The 20,596-nt window shown below is 65.4% G+C and overlaps 1 protein-coding gene across 1 annotated transcript in view; it reads left to right on the plus strand.

Annotated features, from left to right (window-relative positions):
* RYR1 (ryanodine receptor 1) overlaps positions 1-20,596 on the plus strand; it is a 102,491-nt gene that overhangs the window by 76,798 nt on the left and 5,097 nt on the right. Inside the window, 27 exon segments of the mRNA XM_065044230.1 lie at positions 309-408; positions 509-588; positions 688-764; positions 1,836-1,909; positions 2,774-2,791; positions 4,196-4,276; positions 5,708-5,796; positions 6,450-6,578; positions 7,712-7,816; positions 8,292-8,373; positions 9,070-9,605; positions 10,955-11,752; positions 12,262-12,329; positions 12,568-12,733; positions 13,646-13,732; positions 14,477-14,704; positions 16,024-16,154; positions 16,574-16,616; positions 16,705-16,835; positions 16,915-16,975; positions 17,803-17,949; positions 18,028-18,162; positions 18,951-19,037; positions 19,039-19,108; positions 19,207-19,271; positions 19,364-19,464; positions 19,548-19,656. Of these exon segments, the coding sequence (XP_064900302.1) occupies positions 309-408; positions 509-588; positions 688-764; positions 1,836-1,909; positions 2,774-2,791; positions 4,196-4,276; positions 5,708-5,796; positions 6,450-6,578; positions 7,712-7,816; positions 8,292-8,373; positions 9,070-9,605; positions 10,955-11,752; positions 12,262-12,329; positions 12,568-12,733; positions 13,646-13,732; positions 14,477-14,704; positions 16,024-16,154; positions 16,574-16,616; positions 16,705-16,835; positions 16,915-16,975; positions 17,803-17,949; positions 18,028-18,162; positions 18,951-19,037; positions 19,039-19,108; positions 19,207-19,271; positions 19,364-19,464; positions 19,548-19,656 (3,798 nt within the window).

Consider the following 20,596-nt stretch of genomic DNA (forward strand, 5'->3'; position numbering starts at 1 on the left):
CCCCCATGTGCTCTATAACCCCCATGAGCTCTATAACCCCTCCATGAGCTCTATAACCCCCTTGTGCTCTGTGCCCCCCCATGAGCTCTATAACCCCCATGAGCTCTGTGCCCCCACCATGAGCTCTGTGACCCCCCATGAGCTCTATAACCCCCATGAGCTCTATAACCCCCCCATGAGCTCTATAACCCCCATGAGCTCTGTGCCCCCACCATGAGCTCTGTGACCCCCCATGAGCTCTATAACCCCCATGAGCTCTATAACCCCCATGTGCTCTGTGACCCCCATGTGCTCTGTGCCCCCCCCAGGAGAAGGAGATGGAGAAGCAGAAGCTGCTGTACCAGCAGTCGCGGCTGCACACGCGGGGGGCGGCCGAGATGGTGCTGCAGATGATCAGCGCCTGCAAGGGTGAGACCCCCCCCCAAAACACCCCCCCCAGCACGGGGGCACCTTGGGGACCCCCCGGTGACCCCCCTGGTGACCCCCCCGGTGCGGGTGCCGTTGCCAGGGGAGCGGGGGGAGATGGTTTCCTCCACCCTCAAGTTGGGCATCTCCATCCTCAACGGGGGCAACGCCGAGGTGCAGCAGGTAAGGGGGGGGTGTCCGTCTGTCCCCGTGTCCGTGTGTCCCCACGGGGGCCGTGTCCCTCTGTCACGTGTCCCCATGTGTGTGTCCCCCCCCCACTAGAAAATGCTGGATTACCTGAAGGAGAAGCGGGAGGTCGGGTTCTTCCAGAGCGTCCAGGCGCTGATGCAGACCTGCAGGTGATGCTGGGGTCCCCCCGTGGGAACTGGGGTCCTCCCCATTGGAATTGGGGTCCCCCACTGGAATTGGGGTCCCCCCGTGGGAATCGGGGTCCTCCCCATTGGAATTGGGGTCCCCCCGTGGGAACTGGGGTCCCCCCATTGGAACTGGGGTCCTCCCCATTGGAATTGGGGTCCCCCCGTGGGAATTGGGGTCCCCCATTGGAACTGGGGTCCCCCCATGGGAATCAGGGTCCCTCTGTGGGAACTGGGGTCCCCCACTGGAATCGGGGTCCCCCCGTGAGCAATTGGGTCTGCCACTGGAATTAGGTTCCCCATGGGAATCGGGGTCCCCCCATTGGAACTGAGGTCCCCCCGTGGGAATCGGGGTCCCTCTGTGGGAACTGGGGTCCCCCCATTGGAATTGGGGTCCCCCACTGGAATCGGGGTCCCCCCATGAGCAATTGGGTCCCCCACTGGAATTAGGGTCCCCTTGGGAATCGGGGTCCCCCCATTGGAATTGGGGTCCCCCCGTGGGAATCGGGGTCCCCCCCATTGCAATTGGGGTCCCCCACTGGAATCAGGGTCCCCCCATGAGCAGTTGGGTACCCCACTGGAATTGGGGTCCCCATTGGAACTGGGGTCCCCCCCATTGGAATCAGGGTCCCCCCATGAGCAATTGGGTCCCCCACTGGAATTGGGGTCCCCATGGGAATTGGGGTACCCCCATTGGAACTGGGGTCCCCCGTGGGAATTGGCATCCCCTGTGGGAACTGGGGTCCTGGGGAGGTTTTGGGGGGTCCTGGTGGGGTTTTGGGGTGGGGGATCCTGTCAGGGTTCAGGGGGGTCCCACTGAGGTTTTGGGGGGGTCCTGGGGGAGTTTTGGGGGGTCCTGGTGGGGTTTGGGGGTGGTGGGTCCTGGCAGGGCTCAGGGGGGTCCCGGTGGGGTTTTGGGGAGTCCTGGGGAGGTTTTGGGGGGGTCCCGGTGGGGTTTTTGGGGTTCCTGGTGGGGTTTTGGGGGGGTGGGTCCTGGTGGTGCTTTGGGGGGGTCCCATTGGGTTTTGGGGCCCCCCCGGCCCCCGTTTCCCGCAGTGTCCTGGACCTGAACGCCTTTGAGCGGCAGAACAAGGCGGAGGGGCTGGGGATGGTGACGGAGGAGGGGACGAGTGAGTGGGGGCGCCGCCCCCCCGGGGCCCCATGAGACTGGGGGGGGGGTGGCTGCGGTTGGGGGGTCCCCGTCCTGCCCCCCCGGCCCCTGCGCTGCTGCCCCCGAGCCCCCGCTGCGGCTCTGAGCCCCTAATGCCCCCCCCAAAGCCCTAATGTCCCCCCCAAAGCCTAATGACCCCCCCAAAGCCTAATGACCCCCCCAAACCCTAATGACCCCTCCAAAGCCCTAATGACCCCCCCAAAGCCCTAATGAACCCCCTGCCATAATGACTACCCCAAAGCCCTAATGACCCCCCAAACCCTAATGACCCCCAAACCCTAATGACCCCCTGCCCTAATGACCCCCAAAGCCCTAATGATCCCCCTGCCATAATGACCCCCCAAGCCTTAATGACCCCCCTGCCCTAATGACCCCGTTGCCCTAACGACTCCAAACCCTAATTGACCCCCAGCCCTAATGACCCCATTGCCCTAATGGCCACAAACCCTAATGACCCCCCAAACCCTAATGACCCCCCAAACCCTAATGACCCCTCAAAGCCCTAATGATCCCCCTGCCATAATGACCCCCAAGCCCTAATGACCCCCAAACCCTAATGACCCCCCTTCCCTAACGACCCCAATCCCTAATGACCCCATTGCCCTAATGGCCCCAAACCCTAATGACCCCCAATCCTTAATGACCCCCCCAAAGCCCTAATGTCCCCCAAAGCCCTAATGACCCCCCCAAAGCCCTAATGCCCCCCATGCCCTAATGACCCCCCTGCCCCTAATTACCCCACAGCCCTAACGACCCCCAAAAAGCCCTAACGACCCCCTGCTCACCTGTCTCCCTTCTCTCCCCCCCCGGCTCCTGGTGACAGTCATCAGCCGTGAGAATGGTAAATACTCCGCTGGGGGGTCTATAGAATCTATAGGGCTGCAGGGAGCTTGTCTGGAATCTATAGGGCTAGGGGGAGGTTGTATAGAATCTATAGGGCTAGGGGGAGTTTGTATAGAATTTATAGGGCTGGGGGGAGGTTGTATGGGGCCTATAGGGCTGGGGGGGGGGTGTATAGAATATATAGGGCTAGGGGGAGGTTGTATAGAATTTATAGGGCTGGCGGGCTTTGTGTAGAATCTATAGGGCTGGGGGGAGGTTGTATGGGGCCTATAGGGCTGGGTGGGGTGTGTAGAATCTATAGGGCTGGGGGAGGGTGTATAGGGCTGGGTGGGGTGTGTAGAATCTATAGGGCTGAGGGAGGGTGTATGTGGCCTATAGGGCTGGGGGGGGTTGTATAGAATCTATAGGGCTGGGGGAGGGTGTATGGGGCCTATAGGGCTGGGGGGGTGTATAGGATCTATAGGGTGGTGTTGCAGGGTCTATAGGCTGTTGTCAGTGTAGGGTCTCCAGGCGGGGGGCGCTGGGGGGTGGCAGCAGCGTGGTCCCCAGAGCAGGATGGGACCCACGGCGTGTCCTGTGTCCCCCGGTGTCCCCCGGTGTCCCCACCGCACGGCTGCCCCGCTTGTCCCCAAACCCTCGGCCCCGCTGGCTGTGCCCCCCACGCTAACCCCCTGCCACCCGTGTCACCCCCGTGTCACCCCCGTGTCACTGCGGTGTCCCTGTGTCACCCCCGTGTCACCCCAGGATGTCCCCGTGTCACCCTGGGGTGTCTCTTTGTCACCTTGGGGTGTCCCCGTGTCACCCTGGAATGTCTCTTTGCCACCCTGGGGTGTCTCTTTGTCATCTTGGGGTGTCCCCTGGGATGTCCCCGTGTCCCCTGGGGCGTCCCCATGTCCCCCGAGGTGTCCCCGTTGCACCCTGGGATGTCTCTTTGCCACCCTGGGGTGTCCCCGTGTCCCCTGGGATGTCCCCATGTCCCCCGGGGTGTCCCCGTTGCACCCTGGGATGTCTCTTTGCCACCCTGGGGTGTCCCCGTGTCCCCTGGGATGTCCTTGTGTCCCCCGGGATGTCCCCGTGCCACCCTGGGGTGTCTCTTTGTCACCCTGGGGTGTCTCTTTGTCACCTTGGGGTGTCCCCGTGTCACCCTGGCATGTCCCTTTGTCACCCTGGGGTGTCCCTTTGTCACCCTGGGGTGTCTCTTTGTCACCCTGGGGTGTCCCCCGGGATGTCCCCGTGTCATCTTCGCGTGCCTCGGTCACCCTGGGGTGTCCCCGCGCTGCTGCCCCGTGTCCCCCCCCCCCCCCCGGGATGTCACCTCGTGGTCCCCCAGCGTGGCCTGGCCTGGGCCGCCCGTGACCGTGACCTTGTCCCCATGTGATCCCGTCCCCGTGTCCCCAACCAGGGGAGAAGGTGATGTCGGACGACGAGTTCACGCAGGATCTGTTCCGGCTGCTGCAGCTGCTCTGCGAGGGGCACAACAACGGTGGGGGACACGGGGGACATGGGGGGACATGGGGGACACGAGGGGGCATGAGGACATGGGGGACATGGGGCAACACGGGGGGATATGGGGGACAAGGGGACATGGGGGGATGCAGGGGACACAGGGGCCATGGGGGGATATGGGGGACATGAGGGACATGGGGGACATGTGGGGACACGGGGACATGGGGGGACACAGGGGATATGGGGGACACAGGAGGATGCAGGGGACATGGGGGGACACAGGGGACATAGGGAGACACAGGGAGATATGGGGGGATACGGGGGACACAGGTGACATGGGGGACATGGGACACTGGGGGACACGGGAGGATATGGGGACATGGAGCTCTGGGGTAGGGAAGGGGCTTTAGGGGATTGTGGAGCAGAACAGGGGGCAGTGGGGTGACAGCGGGTGGCCGTGGGTGACAGTGGGTGGCCGTGGGTGCCAGTGGGTGGCAATGGGTGACAGTGGGTGGCCGTGGGTGCCAGCGGGTGGCCGTGGGTGACAGCGGGTGGCCGTGGGTGCCAGCGGGTGGCAATGGGTGACAGTGGGTGACAGTGGGTGGCAATGGGTGCCAGCGGGTGGCCGTGGGTGCCAGCGGGTGGCAATGGGTGACAGTAGGTGCCAGTGGGTGGCCGTGGGTGCCAGTGGGTGGCAGTGGGTGACAGTGGGTGCCAGTGGGTGGCAGTGGGTGACAGTAGGTGCCAGTGGGTGGCAATGGGTGACAGTGGGTGGCCGTGGGTGCCAGCGGGTGGCAATGGGTGACAGTAGGTGACAGTGGGTGGCAATGGGTGCCAGTGGGTGGCAATGGGTGACAGTGGGTGGCCGTGGGTGACAGTGGGTGGCAATGGGTGCCAGCGGGTGGCCGTGGGTGCCAGCGGGTGGCCGTGGGTGACAGTGGGTGGCAATGGGTGCCAGTGGGTGGCCGTGGGTGCCAGTGGGTGGCCGTGGGTGGCAATGGGTGTCAGCGGGTGGCCGTGGGTGCCAGTGGGTGGCCGTGGGTGCCAGTGGGTGGCAATGGGTGCCAGCGGGTGGCCGTGGGTGCCAGCGGGTGGCAATGGGTGACAGTAGGTGACAGTGGGTGGCCGTGGGTGCCAGTGGGTGGCAATGGGTGCCAGCGGGTGGCCGTGGGTGCCAGCGGGTGGCAATGGGTGACAGTAGGTGACAGTGGGTGGCCGTGGGTGCCAGTGGGTGGCAATGGGTGCCAGCGGGTGGCAATGGGTGACAGTAGGTGACAGTGGGTGGCCGTGGGTGCCAGCGGGTGGCAATGGGTGGCCGTGGGTGCCAGCGGGTGGCCGTGGGTGCCAGCGGGTGGCAATGGGTGACAGTGGGTGCCAGCGGGTGGCAATGGGTGACAGTGGGTGACAGTGGGTGGCCGTGGGTGACAGTGGGTGGCCGTGGGGCGATCTCACCCCATGTTCCCCCCAGATTTCCAGAACTACCTGCGCACCCAGACGGGGAACACGACGACCATCAACATCATCATCTGCACCGTGGACTATCTGCTGCGCCTGCAGGTGCCGCCCCACGGCGACCCCCGGTGACCCCCAGCGACCCCCAGTGACCCACAGCGACCCACAGTGACCCCTGACGACCCCCAGTGACCCTCAGTGACCCCCGGCGACCCTCAGTGACCCACAGCGACCCCTGACAACCCCCAGTGACCTACAGCGACCCACAGTGACCCCCAGTGACCCCCGACAACCCCCAGTGACTCACAGTGACCCACAGTGACCCCCAGTGACCCCCGACAACCCCCAGTGACCCCCAGCGACCCACAGTGACCCTCAGTGACCCACAGTGACCCACAGTGACCCACAGCACCCCACAGTGACCCCCAGTGACCCACAGCAACCCCCAGTGACCCCTGACAACCCCCAGTGACCTACAGTGACCCACAGTGACCCCCAGTGACCCCCGACAACCCCCAGTGACCCACAGTGACCCTCAGTGACCCCTGGCAACCCACAGTGACCCCCGGTGACCCCCAGTGACCCACAGCGACCCCTAGTGACCCACAGCAACCCCCAGCCCTCCACCGTGCTCTCCAGCCCTGGCCCTGTCCCAGACTCGTCCCCAGCCCCACGTCCCCGTCCCCTCCCGCTGCCGCGGGTCCCCGTGACCCCCACGTCCCCCCCCGTGTCCCCCCACCGATGTCCCCGCCCCCCAGGAGTCCATCAGCGACTTCTACTGGTACTACTCGGGCAAGGACGTCATCGACGAGCAGGGCAAGCGCAACTTCTCCAAGGCCATGGCCGTGGCCAAGCAGGTCTTCAACAGCCTCACCGAGTACATCCAGGTGTGTCCCCGCCCCCCACCGGGGGTCGGACCCCCTGCCCCACCGCGGGGCCCTGGGGGGGTCCCCAGCTCCTCAGGGTCCCCAGAGGTCTCGGTGTCTTGGGGATCCTGGTGGCCACGAACGTCCATGGGATGTCCCCAAGGATCATGGTGTACCTGAAGGTCCACGAGAACCCCGGTGTCCAAGGGGTCCCAAAGTCCCTGTAGGTCCCCAAGAACCCCAGTATCCAAGGGGTCCCGATGTCCCCAAGAACCCCGGTGTCCAAGGGGTCCTGATGTCCCTGTAGGTCCCCAAGAACCCCAGTGTCCCTTGGGGTCCCCAAGAACCCCAGTGTCCAAGGGGTCCCGATGTCCCCAAGAACCCCGGTGTCCCTTGGGATCCCCAAGAACCCCAGTGTCCAGGGGGTCCCGATGTCCCTCAGTGTCCCCAAGAACCCCGGTGTCCAAGGGGTCCCGATGTCCATGGGATGTCCCCAAGAACCCCAGTGTCCCTCGGTGTCCCCAAGAACCCCAGTGTCCAAGGGGTCCTGATGTCCCTGAGATGGCCCCAAGAACCCCAGTGTCCAAGGGGTCCCAATGTCCCCAAAAACCCCGGTGTCCAAGGGGTCCTGATGTCCCTGTAGGTCCCCAAGAATCCCAATGTCCCTTGGGGTCCCCAAGAACCCCAGTGTCCAAGGGTTCCCAATGTCCCTGAGATGTCCCCAAGAACCCTGATGTCCCTTGGGGTCCCCAAGAACCCCGGTGTCCAAGGAGTTCTGATGTCCCTGTAGGTCCCCAAGAACCCTGATGTCCACAGGGTCCCTTAGGGTTCCCAAGAACCCTGGTGTCCAAGGGGTCCCGATGTCCCTTGGGGTCCCCAGGAACCCTGGTGTCCGCGGGGTCCCTTGTCCCTCAGTGCCCCAAGGGGTCCTGATGTCCCTTGGGGTCCCCAAGAACCCCAGTGTCCAAGGAGTCCCGATGTCCCCAGAGTCCCTTGGGGTCCCAATGTCCCCGAAGCCCCTGGAGTCCCCAACAGCCCCAACGTCCCAGGTTCTCCCCATGTCCCTGATGTTCCCCAGTGGTCCCAGTTCCCTGGGGGTCTCGGGGCTCCCGGTGTCCCCGAGGGTCCCCAGGTGCCACCCGCTGTCCCCGCAGGGTCCCTGCACGGGGAACCAGCAGAGCCTGGCCCACAGTCGCCTCTGGGACGCCGTCGTCGGCTTCCTCCACGTCTTCGCCCATATGATGAAGAAGCTGGCCCAGGTGGGCACTGGGAGCACTGGGAGCACTGGGACCCCCCCCCAACTAACCCACTGTCCCCAAGGTGGGGGGCGCTGGGGCCACCCATGTCCCTGGGGGCACCGGCAGCCGCCCCCATGTCCCCAACCCATCCCGTTGGCCCTGGGGCACCCCGAGGACCCCCCAATGTGGGGGTGGGGACCCCCCGCCACCCCATGGGACCCCCCCGGGTGGCTCTGACCAACCTTTCCGCCCCATTGCTGCCAGAGGGGCCAAACGCCGGGACCGCGGATGGGCGTAAGAACCCCCCGAGCCCCCCAGATGTCCCCCGGCCCCCCCCAGCGCTGCATGGCCTCGCTAACCCCCCCAGCATGGCAGAGCCCCCCGACACCCCCAGTGCTTGGGTTGTGCGGGAGTTGGGGTCACCAGCCCCTCGAGGGGGGGTGGGGGCGGGGCCGTGGGGGGGTCGCCCGGTGCTCATGGTGTGTGACCCCCCCAGGACTCCAGCCAGATCGAGCTCCTGAAGGAGCTGCTGGACCTGCAGAAGGACATGGTGGTGATGCTGCTGTCCCTGCTGGAAGGTGGGGACCCTCCTGTGTCCCCCCCCCGCTCCACTGGCCACCTGGGCCATGCACTGGTCACCAGGTCACTCCAGGGTGGCCTTTGTCCCCCAGGGTGTCCCCTTGTTCTCCAGGGTGCTCCCCACCACCCGTGGTGGCCGCTTGAGAGCATCCCCTGGCCACTGGGGCTCTCTGGGGTGTCCCCTGTCCCTTGGGGTGTCCCTTGGCCACCTGGGATGTCCCCTGGTCACCAGGTCTCTCTGAGGTGTCCCCTGTCCCTTGGGGTGTCACCAGGGCTCTCTGGGGTGTCCCTTGTCCCTTTGGGGTGTCCCCTGTCCCTTGGGGTGTCCCCTGGTCACCAGGTCTCTCTGGGGTGTCCCCTGTCCCTTGGGATGTCCCTTGACCACCTGGGGTGTCCCCTGGTCACCAGGGCTCTCCGGGGTGTCCCCTGTCCCTTGGGGTGTCCCCTGGTCACCAGGTCTCTCCAGGGTGTCCCTTGTCCCTTTGGGGTGTCCCCTGTCCCTTGGGGTGTCCCTTGATCACCTGGGGTGTCACCTGGTCACCAGGTCTCTCCGGGGCATCCCCTGGTCACCAGGTCTCTCCGGGGCATCCCCTGTCCCTTGGGGTGTCCCCAGGGCTCTCCGGGCTGTCCCCACAGCCCCCCCACCCTCACAAGACCCCGCCTCATTTCCTCCCCCCCCCCCCCCGCCTCTTTAGGCAATGTGGTGAACGGCACGATCGCGCGCCAGATGGTGGACATGCTGGTGGAGTCCTCCAGCAACGTCACCATGATCCTCAAGTTCTTCGACATGTTCCTGAAGCTGCGCGACATCGTGTCGTCGGACGCGTTCCGCGACTACGTGTCGGACCCGCGGGGGCTCATCTCCAAGAAGGACTTCCAGAAGGCCATGGACAGCCAGAAGCAGTTCGAACCCGCCGAGATCCAGTTCCTGCTCTCCTGCTCCGAGGCCGACGAGAACGAGATGATCGACGTGGAGGCGTTCGCCGGGCGCTTCCAGGAGCCGGCGCGCGACATCGGCTTCAACGTGGCCGTGCTGCTCACCAACCTGGCGGAGCACGTCCCGCACGACCAGCGGCTCCGCACCTTCCTGGAGCAGGCCGAGAGCATCCTGGAGTACTTCCGGCCTTTCTTGGGGCGCATCGAGATCATGGGGGCGGCGCGGCGCATCGAGCGCCTCTACTTCGAGATCAGCGCCGCCAACAAGGCGCAGTGGGAGATGCCGCAGGTCAAGGTGAGGAGCGACCCTGCAACCCTTGAGATGGCGCTTAGTCCCGTGTGTCCCTGTGTCACCCTGGGGTGTCCCCATGTTGCCCTGGGGTGTCCCCCGTGTCACCCTGGGGTGTCCCTGTGTCACCCTGGGATGTCCACATGTCACCCTGGGGTGTCCCCGTGTCACCCTGGGATGTCCCCGTGTCGCCCTGGGGTGTCCCCGTGTCACCCCAGGGTTGTTCCCATGTCACTCCAGGGTGTCCCTGTGTTGCCCTGGTTGCCCCCGTGTCGCACTGGGGTGCCCCCGTGTCACCCTGGGGTGTCCCCTGGGATGTCCCTGTGTCCTCCGGTCAATGGACCGCAGTTGGACCAAGGGTTGGACTGGATGACCTCTGAGGGCTTTCCAACCTGGTCCATTCTGTGATTGTAAAGCGGGTTTGTATGTACAACGCGGGGGGGATAGTTCCCCCTATAGCATGTGTACGTTTTCAATAGCTACGAGCTCGGTTAAGCGCGGTAAAGCACTACAAATTCATGGAAGCTTTAGGAACGTATTCCCAGCCACCCCGAGAAGCTGGTTCTTATCACGATGCGTTCTGGAGATCATTTCTATAGTCTCCACCTCCCGGTTGCAAACCGGAGTTGTCTTCTCCCTACACCTTTGGTCTGGTTGGGACTCGAGCTGCTGAGCTGGTTAAACTGGTGTTATCTCCTGTCCCATGCCCATGTTTCTGTGTAGTTGTGGAGGTTTGATTGCGGGGTGACCATAAAATAGAGGAAAATATTGATAAAATAGATGAAAATAGTACAAACTAGACAAAACCAATGTGGAAAGTGGCAGCAGCTGCAGGGCAGGCACCCAAGGCCCGGACTGGACTCTGCAGCCACGCGGAGCTGGATTCAGTCACTCGGCCTCGGCTCTCAGGGATGAATCGTGAGGTCCTCCCCTAATTTCAGCCATAGGGAAAATGGATTAAATCCTCGCAATCTCCTAATATTATATGAAATATGATATGAATGGGATGTTATACTCAGTTGGTCAGTTTTTGGCCACTGGTTTCTTGTCGGGATGTGCGTCTGTCCTCATCAATGACCTCCCATTCCGTCGCTATGGCTACCAAAACGCATCTGTGATGCTAAAACGCAGCTGCTATGAAAGGCGAATGTACTAATGAGAAACTCGTTAACAAACCAGGACACTCGTTAACAAACCAGGACACTCGTTAACAAACCCAGGACCCTCGTTCACAAACCCAGGCCCCTCGCTCACCCGGGGGTGCACCCAAGGGCTTTATCAGCAAGTTTCCCGTACGACGAGTTGCGACGTGGGTTAAGGGTTAATTAGTTACCCGCTAATTGCCCATCCCACAGGAGTCCAAGCGCCAGTTCATCTTCGACGTGGTGAACGAGGGCGGCGAGGCCGAGAAGATGGAGCTCTTTGTCAACTTCTGCGAGGACACCATCTTCGAGATGCAGATCGCGTCGCGGCTGTCGGAGGAGGAGCCGCCACACGACGAGGACGAGGACGAGGAGCCGGACGAGGAGGACGAAGGCCCCGACGCCCCCGCCCCCCCCACCGAGCCCGCCTCGGCCTTTGGGGAGCTGCTGGCGGGGGCCGGGGGGCTGCGGCGCCTCCTGGGGTCCCCCCAGGCGTGGAAGCGGCGGCTGCGGCGGCTGCGGCGGCGGCCGGGCCGGGAGCTGGCGCGGGCGGCGGGGGCGGCGGCAGGCCGGGCGCTGCTGGGGGCGTTGCTGGGGGGCTGGGGGGCGCTGGGCGCCGTGGGGCGGCTGGCGTGGGTGTCGCTGTTCGGCGGGGGGCTGGTGGAGGGGGCGCAGCGGCTGGCGCTGGCCGAGCTGCTGGCCAGCATGCCCGACCCCACGCAGGACGCCGTGGGGGGCGGCGAGGCCGGGGGAGGCGGGGCGGGGGGTGACGAAGGGGGGCCCCAAGAGCCCGGACCCCCGCCTGAGCCCCACGAGCCGCAGCCCCCCGAAGAGGAGGAGGAGGAGGAGGCGGCGGCGGCGGCCCCCACGGTTTTTCGGGGCGCGCAAGGAGCCCGGGCACTATAGGCCGGCGGCCCCGATGCGCCGGGGGGGCTGGGGGATATCGGGGAGCCCCCCGGCGCTGAGCCCCCCACCCCCGAGGGAACCCCCATCCTCCGCAGGAAGATTGGGGTACGGGGATGGGTGGGGGGACCTATGGGGGGATGGGGTGTTGGTGGGGTGGGGCTGTGGGAGGGTTCCTGGAGGGGTGGGATGCTGGGGGGGTCCCTATTGGGGGTGGGATGCTGGGGGTCCCTATGGGGGGCCAGGACGTTGCGGGGGGTCCCTATGGGGGAATGGGATGCTGGGGAGGGATCCTGGGGTCAGGATGTTGGGGGTGGTCCCTGTAGGGGAGCAGGACAGTGGGGGGGCCCATGGGAGGGTCCTTGGGGAGGGTCAGGATGTTGGGGGGGGGTCCCCTATGGGGGAAGGACTCCAGGGGTCCCCTATGAGGGGTTTCCTGGGGGGGGGGGGGGGGGGCAGGATGTTAGGGGGGGCCATTGTGAGGGGTGGGATGCTGGGGGGTCCCTGGGGCAGATCAGGATCTTGGGGGGGGTCCCTGGGAGGGGGCAGAATGTTGGGGGGTCCCTATGGGGGCACAGGACACTGGGGGGGTCCAATCCTGTCTCCCCCCACACCAGGAGGACGGGGAGGAGGTGGAGGAGGCGCCGAAGGACGAGGAGCCGGGGGGGGAGCCCGAGAAAGCCGAGTGAGTGGGGGTCCCCATCCCCGTTGGGGTCCCCATCCCCGTTGGGGTCCCCGTCCCCGTTGGGGTCCCCATCCCCATGGGGGTCCCATCCCCGTTGGGGGTCCCCGTCCCCATGGGGGTCCCCGTCCCAGTTGGGGGTCCCCGTCCCTGTTGGGGACCCATCCCCATTGGGGTCCCTGTCCCCATGGGGAGCTGTGGGGAGGGTCGGGGGTCCCACCAGCAGCCCCCCCTCCCGCAGCACGGAGAACGGGGAGAAGGCCGGGGCGGAGGCGGCCGAGGGGGGGCCGGAGCACGGGCCCCCCCCGAAGCGCAGGAAGTCGGTGCCGCGGGAGCGCAAGGAGCCGCCGGCAGAGGGGGCGTTCGAGTTCTGGGCAGAGCTGGAGGTCCAGAGGGTCAAGTTCCTGGTACGGGGGGGCTGGGGGTGGGGGGCACCCCGGTGACACGGGCAACGGGACCCCTAAACATGGGGGTGGGTGATCAATGGGACCCCCATCAATGAGACCCCCATCAATGGGGGTGGGTGATCAATGGAATCCCCATCAATGAGGGTGGGTGATCAATGGGGGTGGGTGATCAGTGGGACCCCCGTCCATGGGGGTGGGTATTCAGTGGGACCCCCACAAATGGGGTGAGTGTCTGGGGGGAGGGGTCAGTGGGACCCCCACCAATGCGGGTAGGTGATCAATGGGACCCCCACCAATGGGGGTAGGTGATCAATGGGGGTGGGTGATCAGTGGGATCCCCATCCATGGGGGTGGGTGATCAATGGGGGTGGGTGATCAGTGGGACCCCCACCAATGAGGGTAGGTGATCAATGGGAATGGGTGATCAGTGGGGGTGGGTGATCAATGGGAACCCCATTCATGGGGGTGGGTGCTCAATGGAACCCCCAGTGGGGGTTGGTGCTCAATGGGATCCCCATCGATTGGAGTGGGTGCTTGAGGGGGTCAATGGGACCCCCACCAATGAGGGTGGGTGCCCAAGGGGATAAATGGGACCCCCAACAATGGGGTGGGTGTTTGGGGAGGTCAATGGGACCCTCATCAATGGGGTGGGTGTTTGGGGGGGGTCAATGGGACCCTCATCATTGGGGTGGGTGTTTGGGGGGGGTCAATGGGACCCTCATCATTGGGGTGGGTGTTTGGGGGTGGTCAATGGGACCCTCATCATTGGGGTGGGTGTTTGGGGGTGGTCAATGGGACCCTCATCAATGGGGTGGGTGTTTGGGGGTGGTCAATGGGACCCTCATCAATGGGGTGGGTGTTTGGGGGGTCCTGGGGTCCCCCCCAGCCCTGAGCCCGTGTCCCCCCCCCCAGAACTACCTGTCCAGGAACTTCTACAACCTGCGGTTCCTGGCGCTCTTCCTCGCCTTCGCCATCAACTTCATCCTCCTCTTCTACCGGGTCAGGACGGGGGGGCCCGAACCCCTGATCACCCGTGTCCCTGGGGGGGCTATGGGGTCACCTCGTGTCCCTGGGGGGGTTGTGGGGGTCACCCCTTGTCTGTGGGGGGGGCCATCATGGGGCTCACCCCGTGTCCCTGGAGGGGCTGTGGGGGTCACCCCGTGTCCCTGGGGTCACCAGGGGGGTCACTCTGTATCCTTTGGGAGGTCACCATGGGGGTCACCCCGTGTCCCTGGGGGGGTTGTGGGGTCACCCTGTGCCCCTGGGTGGGAGGCGTGGGGGTCACCCTTTGTCCCTGGGGGGGTTGTGGGGGTCACCCTGTGTCCCTGAGGTCACCATGGGGGTCACCCCTTGTCCCTGGGGGGGCTGTGGGGGGTCACCCCCTGTCCCTGGGGAGGTCACTGTGGGGTCACCCCTTATCCCTGGCGGGGGTCACCATGGGGGTCACACAGTGTCCCTAGGGGGGGCTGTGGGGTCACCCTGTTTCCTTGGGGGGGAGTCACCATGAGGGTCACCCTATGTCCCGGGGTCACCATGGGGGTCACTCTGTGTCCCTGGGGTCACTGTGGGGGTCCTGCTGTGTCCCTGGGGGGTCACTGTGGGGGTCCTGCTGTGTCCCTAGGGGGCGCTATGGGGATCACCATGGGGTCCCCATGTCCTGGGGGGTCCATGGGCTCCATAGGGGTGCCGCTCTGCACCGGAGGGTGGGCAGTGGGCGTCCCAGCGTCTCCTCACCCCCCCCAGGTATCCGAGCACCCCCCGGGCGCCGAGGAGGAGGAGCTGGAGGGCTCGGGGGCGGCGGGCGAGGCCGAGGGCTCCGGGGGGGCCGAGGCGGGGGGGCCCGGCGAGGACAGCGTGGTCTATTACTTCCTGGAGGAGAGCACAGGCTACATGCAGCCGGCGCTGCAGGGGCTGGCGCTGGCGCACACGCTGGTGGCCTTCCTGTGCATCATCGGCTACAACTGCCTCAAGGTGCCCGCCCCGCCCCCTGGACACGCCCCCGGCCACGCCACGCCCCCTGGCCACGCCCCCACCCCCTGGACATGCCCCGCCCCCTGGACATGCCCTGCCCCTGCAAACGCTCCGCCCCAGACACGCCCTGACACGACACGCCCCTGGACTCGCCCCACCCCCTGGACACGCCCTGACATGCCCCGCCCCCTGGACACGCCCTGCCCCTGGACACGCCCTGACACGACAAACCCCGCCCCCTGGACATGCCCCGCGCCTTGGGCATGCTCTGCCCGTGGACACACCCCACCTCCTGGACTCGCCCCGCCCCGGACACGCCCCGCCCCCGGACACGCCCCGCCCCCGGACACGCCCCGCCCCCCAACACGCCCCTCCCCTGGACACGCACAGCCCCCTGGACACGCCCTGACATGCCCCGCCCCCTGGACACGCCCTGCCCCTGGACACGACACGCCCCCTGGACATGCTCTGCCCGTGGACACGCCCCACTTCCTGGACTCGCCCCGCCCCCTGGACTCGCCCTGACATGCCCCCCGACATGCTCCGCCCCGGACATGCCACGCCCCCCATCACGCCCCTCCCCTGGATACGCCCCACCCCCTGGACACGCCCTGACATGCCCCGCCCCCTGGACACGCCCTGCCCCTGGACACGCCCTGACACGACAAACCCAGCCCCCTGGACACGCCCCAACTCCTGGACTCGCCCCGCCCCCTGGACACGCCCTGACATGCCCCGCCCCCTGGACACGCCCTGCCCCTGGACACACCCTGACACGACAAACCCCGCCCCCTGGACACGCCCCGCCCCTGGACACGACACGCCCCCTGGACATGCTCTGCCTGTGGACACGCCCCACCTCTTGGACTTGCCCCGCCCCCTGGACACACCCTGACATGCCCCCCGACATGCTCCGCCCCGGACACGCCCCGCCCCCGGACACGCCCCCCAACACGCCCCTCCCCTGTACACGCCCTGCCCCCTGGACACGCCCCCCCGGGCACGCCCATGCTCCGCTTCCCCCACCCTGTGTCCCTGGGCAGGTTATGGGGTCACCCCGTGTTCCTGGGGTTACCATGGGTGTGATCCTCTGTTCCTGGGGTCACCGTGGCCACGCCCACCTGGCTCCAGACCACGCCTACCCGGCCATACCTGCCCTGCCGTGGCCACGCCCATACGCCGCACCACTTAATGGCCACGCCTCCTCGCTCCTGGCCACGCCCCCCGGCGCTGCCGTGCATTCGGCTGGAGGCGCCCCTGCGATGTCCCTGTGTCCCCCCAAACGTGTCCCCACCGCCCCCCCCACCATGTCCCCCCAGATCCCGCTGGTGATCTTCAAGCGGGAGAAGGAGCTGGCGCGGAGCCTGGAGTTCTCGGGGCTCTACATCACCGAGCAGCCCCCCGACGACGATGTGAAGGGGCAGTGGGACCGGCTGGTGCTCAACGCCCAGTGAGGGGGGGTCCTGGGGCTCTGGGGGGACCCTGGGGGTCTGGGGGGACCCTGCGGGGAGACGGTGGGACCGGCTGGTGCTCAACACCCAGTGAGGGGGGTCTGGGGGGGTCCTGGGGGGCAATGGGACTGGCTGGTGCTCAGTGCCCGGTGAGAGGGGTCTGGGGCGGCCCTGGGGGGGTCTTGGGGGTTTGGGGGGGCCCTTGAGAGGCAGTGAGACTGGCTGGTGCTCAGTGCCCAATGAGGGGGAGTCTGGGGGGACCCTGGGGGAGACAGTGGGACCGGCTGGTGCTCAGCACCCAGTGAGGGGGGTCTGGGGGGGTCCTGGGGGGCAGTGGGACCAGCTGGTGCTCAGTGCCCGGTGAGAGGGGTCTGGGGGGCCCTTGACCCCCGCTGACCGCCCCCCCCCATCCCCTCAGGTCCTTCCCCAGCAACTACTGGGACAAGTTCGTCAAGAGGAAGGTGAGGGGGGGGGTCCTGCAGCCCCGGGGGGGGACACACACATAATGGGGGCTGCAGCCTCTGTGTGTGTGTGTGTGTGTGTCCCCAGGTGCTGGAGAAATACGGGGACATCTATGGGCGCGAGCGCATCGCGGAGCTGCTGGGGATGGAACTGGCCAGCCTGGAAATCGGGGCGCAGGGGGAGCGGAAACCCCCCCCCGACAGCTCCCTGCTCACCTGGTGGGTGGGGGGGCTCCTCGGGGGGCTCGGGGATGTGTGTGTCCCCCCAGGTCCTCACCCCATGTCCCCCCCCCCCCAGGATCACATCCATCGACATCAGGTACCAGATCTGGAAGTTCGGGGTCATCTTCACCGATAATGTGAGTGGGGGCCCTGGGGGCTCAAGGGGTGTTGGAGTGATGGGGGGCTGGGGGTGTGGGACCCCTGGTCCTGGGGTGATGGGGGTCCTGGGGGTGATGAACATCCCGGGGTGCTGGGGGGGTGTGTGAGCCCCCAAAAAAAGCGGGGGTGCCAGGCCATGGGGTGACCCCAATGACTTGGATGAGGGGATAGAGCGACTGGCAACCAGTTTGCTGGTGACACCAAACTGGGAGGAGTGGGTGACACTGGGAGGCTGCGCTGCCATGGAGAGCGGTGAAAGGGACCCGGGGGACAGCAGGATGAGCATGGAAAAGGGTTTAGTTCAGATACTATCAGGATACATATATATATGTATCATATATACTGCCATAGCATCCTGAGAATGGCTGATCTGGGAAGCTAAGCAGGGTCGGGCCCGGTCAGTGCTTGGATGGGAGACCAGCTGGAAACAGCGGGTGCTGTGGGCTGAGCCAGCACTGGGCCCTTGTGGCCAGGAAGCCAATGGGACCTGGGGGGATTAGAAGGGGATGGGCAGTAGGTCAGAGAGGTTCTCCTGCCCTTCTACTCTATCTATCAGGATATACTTGGGGGTTTTATATATATATATATATATATATAATATATAATATATAAACACATAGCACCCTGTGAATGGCTGATCTGGGAAGCTAAGCAGGGTCGGGCCCGGTCAGCACTTGGATGGGAGACCAGCCGTGCTGTGGGCTGAGCACTGGGCCCTTGTGGCCAGGACTTTCGAGGTCCCTTCTGATCCCTGACATTGATTCTGTGCTTCTGTGCCCCTCCCCCAATGTGTGTCCCCCCCCAGTCCTTCCTCTACCTCACCTGGTACATGGCCATGTCCCTCCTGGGCCACTACAACAACTTCTTCTTCGCCTCCCACCTGCTGGACATCGCCATGGGGGTGAAGACCCTGCGCACCATCCTCTCCTCCGTCACCCACAACGGCAAGCAGGTGGCTGCGGGGGGGGAATGGAGCAAGGGGGGGGTCCTGGGGACACAACACCCCCCTGACACTGTGTCCCCCCCCAAGCTGGCCATGACCGTGGGGCTGCTGGCCGTGGTGGTCTATCTGTACACCGTGGTGGCCTTCAACTTCTTCCGCAAGTTCTACAACAAGAGCGAGGACGAGGACGAGCCCGACATGAAGTGCGACGACATGATGACGGTCGGTGGGGGGGGGACGCGTGGGGGGGACATGGGGACACCTGGGGGGACACTCAGGGGTCTCTGTGGGGGAACAGGGGACACCTGGGGGAGACCCTGAGGGGTCCCTGGGGTGGGGCACACACTTGGGGGGACACTGAGGGGTCCCTGGGGGGGACACCTGGGGAGACCCAGGGTGGGGGGACACAGGGGACACCTGGGGAGACCCTGGTGGGGACACTGAGGGGTTTATGGGGGGGACACACATCTGGGGGGATACTGAGGGGTCCCTTGGAGGACACACACCTGGGGGGACACTGAGGGGTCTCTGGGGGGGGGACAGGGGACAATCTGGGGAGACCCTGAGGGGTCTCTGGGGGGGACACTGAGGGTTCTATGGGGGGGGACACACACCTGGGGGGACACTGAGGGGTCTCTGGGGGGGACAGGGGACACCTGGGGAGACCCTGAGGGGTCCCTGGGGGGGACACTGAGGGGTCTGCTGGAGGACACACATCTCAGGGGACACTGAGGGGTCCATGGCGGGGGGACACACACCTGGGGAGACCCTGAGGGGTCCCTGGGTGGGATGGGGACACCTGGGGATTCCCTGGGGGGTCCCTGGGGGCGTCCCTGAGGGGGACGGGAACACCTGGGGGTCCCTGGGGGGGTCCTGGAGCCTCCAAGGGTCCTTGAGCTGGGGGTGTTGGGGATGGTCCTTGGGGTCCCTCTGAGGGTTTGGGGCTATTGGGGGGAACACTTGGCCCTGGAGGGGGGGGGGTCCCTGACCGCTGTGTGTCCCCCCCGCAGTGTTACCTGTTCCACATGTACGTGGGGGTGCGGGCCGGGGGGGGCATCGGGGACGAGATCGAGGACCCGGCGGGGGACGAGTACGAGCTTGTACCGCGTGGTGTTCGACATCACCTTCTTCTTCTTCGTCATCGTCATCCTGCTGGCCATCATCCAGGGTGGGGCGGGGACCCCCCGGGCTGGGGGGGGGGCTGAGGGGGGGGCTGTACCCCTCTGACCCCCCCCAAACCCCTTTTCCTGCCCCCCCCCCCCCCAGGTCTGATCATTGATGCTTTTGGGGAGCTGCGGGACCAGCAGGAGCAGGTGAAGGAGGACATGGAGGTGAGTGACCCCCCCGTGGGGGGACGGGGGGGCGGGGCAGGACTCCTGGGTCCCTGACCCCCCCCCCCATGATGATACCCGCCCCCCCCCAGACGAAATGCTTCATCTGCGGCATCGGGAGCGACTATTTCGACACGACCCCCCACGGGTTCGAGACCCACACGCTGGAGGAGCATAACCTGGCCAATTACATGTATGGGGGGGCACAAGGGGGGTGCGGGGGGGGGGTCCCCAAATCCCCCCACCGGCCGCTGACCCCCCCGCCCCCCCATGTAGGTTCTTCTTGATGTATCTGATCAATAAGGACGAGACGGAGCACACGGGGCAGGTGAGACCTGGGGGTCACGGGGGTTTGGGGGGGTCAGGTGGGGTTTCGGGGGGGGGGGTTGGATGGGGTTTCGGGGGGGGGGGTTGGATGGGGTTTAGGGGGTCACATGGGTTTTGGGGGGCTCTCACCTGCCATGGGGGGGGGGTCTCATGGGGTTGGGGTGTCATATGTAGTTTGGGGGGGTCACATGGCATCTCACAGGGTTTTGGGGGGGGGGGTCCATAGGGTTTAGGGGGTCACATGGGTTTTGGGGGGTCTCACCTGCCATAGGGGGGTAACATGGGGTTTGGGGGGGGGGGTTCACACTGGGTGGGAGGTCATATGGGGTTCAGGGGGGGCTCGCCACCATGGGGGGGGGTCACATGGGGTTCAGGGAGTCACATGGTTTGTGGGGGGGGTGCTATGGCCCATGGGGGGGCTCTATGGATTATGGGGGCTCTGTGAACCATGGGGGGGCTCTATGGCCCTGGGGGGTTCTATGGATTATGGGGGGGCTCTATGGCCCATGGGGGGGGCTCTGTGGATTGTGGGGGTCTCTATGGATTATGGGGGTGCTCTATGGATTACGGGAGGGCCTCTATGGATTACAGGGATTCTCTATGACCCATGGGGGGCTCTATGGATTATGGGGGGCTCTATGGCCCATGGGGGGGTCTCTATGGATTATGGGGGGTCTATGGATTATGGGGGGCTCTATGGCCCATGGGGGGTTCTATGGATTATGGGTGTCTCTATGGTTTATGGGGGGTCTCTATGACCCATGGGGGGGGTCTAGGGATTATGGGGGGCTCTATGGCCCATGGGGGGGCTCTATGGATTATGGGGGCTCTGTGGCCCATGGGGGTGTCTCTATGGATTACGGGGATTCTCTATGACCCACGGGGGCTCTATGGCCCATGGGGGGCTCTATGGATTATGGGGTGTCTCTATGGTTTACGGGGGGTCTCTATGACCCATGGAGGGGCTCTATGGATTATGGGGGCTCTGTGGCCCATGA

The sequence above is a fragment of the Columba livia genome, chromosome 34 (genome assembly GCF_036013475.1).
Source record: "Columba livia isolate bColLiv1 breed racing homer chromosome 34, bColLiv1.pat.W.v2, whole genome shotgun sequence".
In the NCBI taxonomy this organism is placed as follows: Eukaryota; Metazoa; Chordata; class Aves; order Columbiformes; family Columbidae; genus Columba; species Columba livia.